At 34.2% G+C, this 7,465-nt stretch overlaps 1 protein-coding gene across 1 annotated transcript; it reads left to right on the top strand.

Moving 5' to 3' along the window:
- The first annotated feature begins 5,412 nt into the window (after window positions 1-5,412).
- Window positions 5,413-7,234, top strand: LOC132737830 (uncharacterized). The gene is made up of 3 exons (XM_060725187.1): window positions 5,413-6,380; window positions 6,747-6,806; window positions 7,166-7,234. The coding sequence occupies exon 1, from the start codon at window positions 5,487-5,489 to the stop codon at window positions 6,120-6,122; it is 636 nt and encodes a 211-aa protein (XP_060581170.1). The 5' UTR covers window positions 5,413-5,486; the 3' UTR covers window positions 6,123-6,380; window positions 6,747-6,806; window positions 7,166-7,234.
- The last annotated feature ends 231 nt before the right edge of the window (window positions 7,235-7,465 follow it).

Genomic DNA, 7,465 nt, shown 5'->3' with positions numbered 1-7,465 from the left:
GTTACAAGTTCAAACTGCTATGAAACTATGAAAAATGCTTCAATACTAATCAAACTTGGCACAAATGTTGACTGGACCATTGCCTTTGTAAAGACATGCTCAGTCTTAAATTTCCTGTTACCATGGCAACAAAGGGACATCTCAAACTTGCCAAAAATCACTATTTTGCCTCGATTTTTTCCATCAAAATTTATTTCAAAGTGCTGCAACTGCTCAAGGGATTGAGATAGAGTCAAAGGCTTTTTAGCGTTGGTTAAACGTTACATTATGATCGACCTGGGGTCATTTTTAGCCTCTCACAAGTCCAAAATTTTCTTGGCGATGAGGGGGACTCCGCCCCCCTTCAAACCCCCCTAACTGAAGGGGGCACATCCCCCTTCTGGCAACCCCCGGATGTATATTTTGGATGGGGGGCGGCGCCGAAAAAGTGCTCAATTTTTTTAAGCAACATTTCTCAAAAGAAAACTTATATTATGGGCCCAAATAGGACATTTTTTCACCATTTGCGGCCAAAAAAAATGGGGGGGGGGTCGAAAGTGCGTTGTTTCGCGTATATATGTGGTAAAGGGTTAACAAAAAATGATGAAAAACTTTGGAATCACCTAAAAACTAGTTTTTCCATGTTAACATGTGCTCTTTCACCTAATTTTTGTGTAAAATTGTTGTTTTGTAACATTTAAAATGTTTTTAGTTAACCCTTTCCCCCATGAACAAATTGTGAAAAATGGCCGTTTTCACTGAAAAGCCTCCTGTTACAAGTTCAAACTGCTATGAAACTATGAAAAATTCTTCAATAATATTATCAAACTTGGCACAAATGTTGACTGCACCATTGCCTTTGTAAAGGCATGCTCAGTCTTAAATTTCCTGTTACCATGGCAACGAGGGGACATCTGAAAATTGCCAAAAATCACTATTTTGCCTCGATTTTTTCCATCAAAATTTATTTCAAAGTGCTGCAACTGCTCAAGGGATTGACATAGAGTCAAAGGCTTTTCAGCGTTGGTTTAACGTTACATTATGATTGACCTTGGGTTATTTTTTGCCTCTCACAAGTCCAAAATTTTCTTGGCGATGAGGGGGACTTCGCCCCCCTTCAAACCCCCCTAAATGAAGGGGGTACATCCCCTTCTGGCAACCCCCTGATGTATCTTTTGGATGGGGGGCAGCGCCAAAAAAGTCCTCAATTTTTTTAGCAACATTTCTCAAACGAAAAACTTATGTTTCGGGCCCAAATAGGACATTTTTTCACTATTTGAGGCCTAAAAAAAGGGGGGGTCGAAAGTGCGTTGTTTCGCGTATATATGTGGTAAAGGGTTAACAAAAAATGTTGAAAAACTTTGGAATCACCTAAAAACTAGTTTTTCCATGTTAACATGTGCTCTTTCACCTAATTTTGGTGTAAAATTGTTGTTTTGTAACATTTATAATTTTTTTAGTTAACAAAAAATGATGAAAAACTTTGGAATCACCTAAAAACTAGTTTTTCCATGTTAACATGTGCTCTTTCACCTAATTTTGGTGTAAAATTGTTGTTTTGTAAGATTTATAATTTTTTTAGTTAACAAAAAATGATGAAAAACTTTTGAATTACCTAAAAACTAGTTTTTACATGTAAACATGTGCTCTTTCACCTAATTTTGGTGTAAAATTGTTGTTTTGTAACATTTATAATTTTTTTTAGTTAACAAAAAATGATGAAACACTTTGGAATTACCTAAAAACTAGTTTTTCCATGTTAACATGTGGTCTTTCACCTAATTTTGGTGAAAAATTGTTGTTTTGTAACATTTATAATTTTTTTAGTTAACAAAAAATGATGAAAAACTTTGGAATCACCTAAAAACTAGTTTTTCCATGTTAACATGTGGTCTTTCACCTAATTTTGGTGAAAAATTGTTGTTTTGTAACATTTATAATTTTTTTAGTTAACAAAAAATGATGAAAAACTTTGGAATCACCTAAAAACTAGTTTTTCCATGTTAACATGTGGTCTTTCACCTAATTTTGGTGAAAAATTGTTGTTTTGTAACATTTATAATTTTTTTAGTTAACCCTTTCCCCCATGAGCATATTGTGAAAAATGGCCGTTTTCACTGAAAAGCCTCCTGTTACAAGTTCAAACTGCTATGAAACTATGAAAAATGCTTCAATACTAATCAAACTTGGCACAAATGTTGACTGGACCATTGCCTTTGTAAAGACATGCTCAGTCTTAAATTTCCTGTTACCATGGCAACGAGGGGACATCTCAAAATTGCCAAAATCACTATTTTGCCTCGATTTTTTCCATCAAAATTTATTTCAAAGTGCTGCAACTGCTCAAGGGATTGAGATAGAGTCAAAGGCTTTTCAGCGTTGGTTAAACGTTACATTATGATCGACATGGGGTCATTTTTAGCCTCTCACAAGTCCAAAATTTTCTTGGCGATGAGGGGGACTCCGGCCCCTTCAAACCCCCCTAACAGAAGGGGGCACATCCCCCTTCTGGCAACCCCCTGAAGTATCTTTTGGATGGGGGCGGCGCCGAAAAAGTGCTCAATCTTTTTAGCAACATTTCTCAAAAGAAAACTTATGTTTGGGGCGCAAATAGGTTATTTTTTCACCATTTGAGGCCTAAAAAAATGGGGGGGGGGAGGGTCGAAAGTGCGTTGTTTCGCGTATATATGTGGTAAAGGGTTAACAAAAAAAGATGAAAAACTTTGGAATCACCTAAAAACTAGTTTTTCCATGTTAACATGTGCTCTTTCATCTAATTTTGTTGTAAAATTTGTTGTTTTGTAACATTTATAATTTTTTTAGTTAACAAAAAATGATGAAAAACTTTGGAATCACCTAAAAACTAGTTTTTCCATGTTAACATGTGTTCTTTCACCTAATTTAGGTGTAAAATTGTTGTTTTGTAACATTTATAATTTTTTTAGTTAACCCTTTCCCCCATGAGCATATTGTGAAAAATGGCCGTTTTAACTGAAAAGCCTCCTGTTACAAGTTCAAACTGCTATGAAACTATGAAAAATGCTTCAATACTAATCAAACTTGGCACAAATGTTGACTGGACCATTGCCTTTGTAAAGACATGCTCAGTCTTAAATTTCCTGTTACCATGGCAACGAGGGGACATCTCAAACTTGCCAAAAACCACTATTTTGCCTCGATTTTTTCAATCAAAATTTATTTCAAAGTGCTGCAACTGCTCAAGGGATTGAGATAGAGTCAAAGGCTTTTCAGCGTTGGTTAACGTTACATTATGATCGACATGGGGTCATTTTTAGCCTCTCGCAAGTCCAAAATTTTCTTGGCGATGAGGGGGACTCCGCCCCCTTCAAACCCCCCTAACTGAAGGGGGCACATCCCCCTTCTGGCACCCCCTGATGTATCTTTTTGATGGGGGGCGGCGCCGAAAAAGTGCTCATTTTTTAAGCAACATTTCTCAAACGAAGACTTATGTTTCGGGCCTAAATAGGACATTTTTTCACTATTTGAGGCCTAAAAAAGTGGGGGGTCGAAAGTGCGTTGTTTCGCGTATATATGTTGTAAAGGGTTAACAAAAAATGATGAAAAACTTTGGAATCACCTAAAAACTAGTTTTTCCATGTTAACATGTCGAGGGCTGAAAGCGAAACTAGTGTAAGTGCATTTTCAAACATTTTACAGGAGAAGGAGATAACTGTTTAAATTTAGTATTACTAAATATTTTAACTAAATACTACAATTATATTTGCAAATCAATTTTTTCACTACTTCTTTGTTTTGATTTTCAGATTCATTCATCACAGATAAAAATATTATAATAAACGTCACTTAGAACAGTTTCACGCTAAAAAAAATTAAAATGTTTAAAAAATTGAATGTGAAAGGTGTGTAAGTGCAGTTACTCAAGACTATTTTTTCAACTATTTATACCTCAATTAATGTGGTTTTGGTTCTAAAGAGTTGTTTTTCTTATAATATACATCTTTTTTGTAAAATGTCAGTTACATTGTTTTCACATTTATAAATGCAGACATTTGAAAGTCTGTCATTGTCACTTACATACTGGTAGGATCAGCTCAACCAAAGTTCCAAAAGTTATCTAAGGGGAATAATTGAAAGAATTAAATCTGTTGTTAAATTTTATTCAATGGGATTTATTAGTGAAATCTGCATCACTCACAGTTTATCTCTGACATAGGGGAATATTGGTTTAGAAAGCAATTCGAACCACAATTTGGTTCCACATTGTCATGTTACTTTGTTATAATAATCACTTAAGTCTGTAAGAGGTTAAAAAGGCCTTGTGTTAAGTCAATGGTCTTCATAGATATGAACTATAAATACTTAAAAACATACTATAGCATTTTTTGTAAGTCATGTTCTTATGGGATTTTGCAAACATTGGAAAGAATGAAAAACAATGTTATTTTAAATGTTTCATTTCAATTAAGCTTTAATTAGAATTCATAATTTTGGCAAATTTAGTATGCAATTTATCTTTAAGTAAATCATACAATTATGACTTTCATTCACTAATGTAAAAACAGAAGTAAATTTAAATGCATCTGGACATGATGACTACCGGGGTAATGTCTTCCCTACTTTTTTACCTGGTCACTCCACTCAGGTAATCTGAGAAATTCATACATTCATTACAGATACATTTGTTTGCTCAAATAACTTATCATAAATATTTCACACACAGGAGTCAATATGATTTTACAATGTTAATTTACTGTTAAGTATTTAATTACAGGTGATAAGGCTAATTCATTTGTGCCAAATGGCATTTTAAATGCACTGCTGTCACATACCATTGATCTGCACCAAAACAGTTAACTTTTGCACCACCATTTACATCATCATTTGTACCAATTGCAATTACAGTGGTGCAATAATTGAAATCACAATTATTGGTTTGACCTTTATGATTTGTGGCACAATTGATATGAAACTTTTTGTGCAAATGATAAATTCTAATTTGCCCTATTGGCACATTTGCAATTGCCCAGGTGATACAATTCTAATCAATTACAGTTTACCATTGTAGAAAATGTAATGTACATGCATATGTATGCGGGATAACATGTAGGTAAATCATATATACCTGTACTGTGGTCCTACATATTTACCGGACAATAAGTTTACCGAACAAAATTTATTCCTGTGAAATAAGGCTTTTTTTTGTTTCGACTAAAAAATCATCCGGTCTGAATTCAACACACACTTTCTATTTCAAAGTAAATAACAACAAAACCACTCTCAGGCAAATATTGTTGACTAAGGTCTTTAATTACTAACATACCCTTTTGTTTACTAGTTATTCCATGACCTGGTCATGCGGGGGAATAATCTGTTCTGCGCATGCCCAAATATTGTGGCCCTTAATGGGTTAGTTTAGATGGGTTTTACTTTAAATTTTTCTCAACGTTAGATCTGACAGAGGGACAAATTTTGTTGGAGCTGCAGAAGAGCTCAAATTCAAAGTGATCAATGTTGAAGATAACAAAATGACTGATTATTTACGTGATTCACATGTTACATGGAAATTCAATGCACCCCATTCCTCACATATGGGAGGAGTGTGGGAAAGGATGATTGGTATCGCTCGCAGAATTCTAGACGGCATACTACTAGGGGTTCATGCTAAAAATCTATCACACGAAGTTTTAGTTACTCTCATGGCTGAGGTTGTTGCTGTTATGAACTCTAGACCAATTGCCCCTATCTCAAGTGACGCAGATTGTCCAGTTATACTATCTCCAGCTACACTTTTGAACCAGAAAATCAATGGTGATTCGTCTATGTGTTTCGATTTGGATATTCGTGATTTGTACAAGAAACAGTGGAAGATGGTTCAAGTGCTCTCGGACATGTTTTGGAAACAGTGGCGAGACAGTTTCCTACAAACGCTTCAACCTAGGAGAAAATGGCAGACGCAGCAAATTTGTGTTAAAAATGGTGATGTTGTACTCCTTAAAGACAAACAGGTGCCAAGGAATGAATGGCCGGTTGGAATTGTGACCAATGCTATCAAAAGTGACGGTGATAAGTTAGTGAGAAAAGCTGAAATTCGAGTATGTAAATTCGGAAAATGTACTAAATTTACACGCCCAGTGACAGAGATGGTTGTCCTTGTGGAATGAACACAGTGTAAATAATCAAGACACCATTGTCATGCGTTAAGTGTTATGAACAACATTCATCTATATAAGTGAAGTGTGTGATGGGATCACAGTGGGGGGAGTGTGGAGTTCAGGGTGAACTGTGTTTTTGTAACCTTTTCGGTGGTTTTATATCTTTTGCCTAAATTGATTCTATATATTGTGCTTACTGTATATGCCAGAAACGCATGCTGTTTTATTAAACCAAGTCATTTCTTTGTTTATTCCTATCCATATTGTGTAAGTTGATATTATGTTTGCTTATTTTGCATTAAATAATCTTTTTGTAAACTAAACTTTTGTAATATAGGCTTTTAGGAGTAAAACGCTTAATTTGTTCAGTAGTTTCGTACTCACATTTGTTCGTTACAAATTTGTAATTTTGTGAATTTATGATGTAATGGTTAACTTACTTTAGTAACAAGTTGTTTTTAAGTTTCTATTCATCTTCCACTTTTAACTTGACCTTAGTGTTATTTGAAAGAAGTTCTTTTATCACACTACATACATGTTTATATTAAGTAAAAGTTGAAGATTGTGCTTACTAAAGAAATCTTTATCACATATATTTTCCTTGTACTTATTAGGGTAAATTGTATTTTACAGTGATGGGTAGTGAATAATGAATGCAGAAATGTTGTAACGTCACCCTCGAGTGTTCACGACGTAGGTTTATCAAACATTTATATATATGTATCTTTTTGTCTACTTAGTCATTGTTAATCTACCATATATTGTTTTTACTAGTCAGTATTATATCTTAAGTCATTTATTAGGATTTGTTTTTACTAGTCAGTATTATATCTTAAATCATTTATAAGGATTTGTCATTGTTTCATTTTAACTACTTTAACATGTTCATGATTAGATTGTAACTGCAGATTATTAAAGCATCTATAACTGCAGGATTTTGGATTACTTCCCTTTGTTGGTTATTAAAGCAACTTGGTCAGCATTAGGCTATAATCCAAGTATGTATTGTTATTCTGTAAATTTGAATATGTGTTTTTCTTTATATGTTTCAGTTTTTACGATAAATGAGATTAAGCAAAATTTCGTTGTCGTTGTCGTTCCACCGGCTAAGGGCGGAAAAGGGGTGTTTTCGGGGTCATAATATATGTCATCTGTAAATAAGTTAACTTTATCATAAACAATACAATCACTTTTGCTCCCCACTCTGCTATTAAAGTCACCTAAAAGATACACAACTCCTAGATTTTCATAAATAAAAACATCATTTTCTAACGTTTCGGATAAATCAACATTGAGAACGTTGTATACAGGCGAATCTTCACACCAAATATAGACTCCACATAAATATATAT

This window comes from Ruditapes philippinarum, unplaced genomic scaffold (genome assembly GCF_026571515.1).
Source record: "Ruditapes philippinarum isolate M1 unplaced genomic scaffold, ASM2657151v2 ctg2872_1_1_1_1, whole genome shotgun sequence".
NCBI lineage: Eukaryota > Metazoa > Mollusca > Bivalvia > Venerida > Veneridae > Ruditapes > Ruditapes philippinarum.
This window is presented reverse-complemented; position numbering and strand designations above follow the sequence as displayed.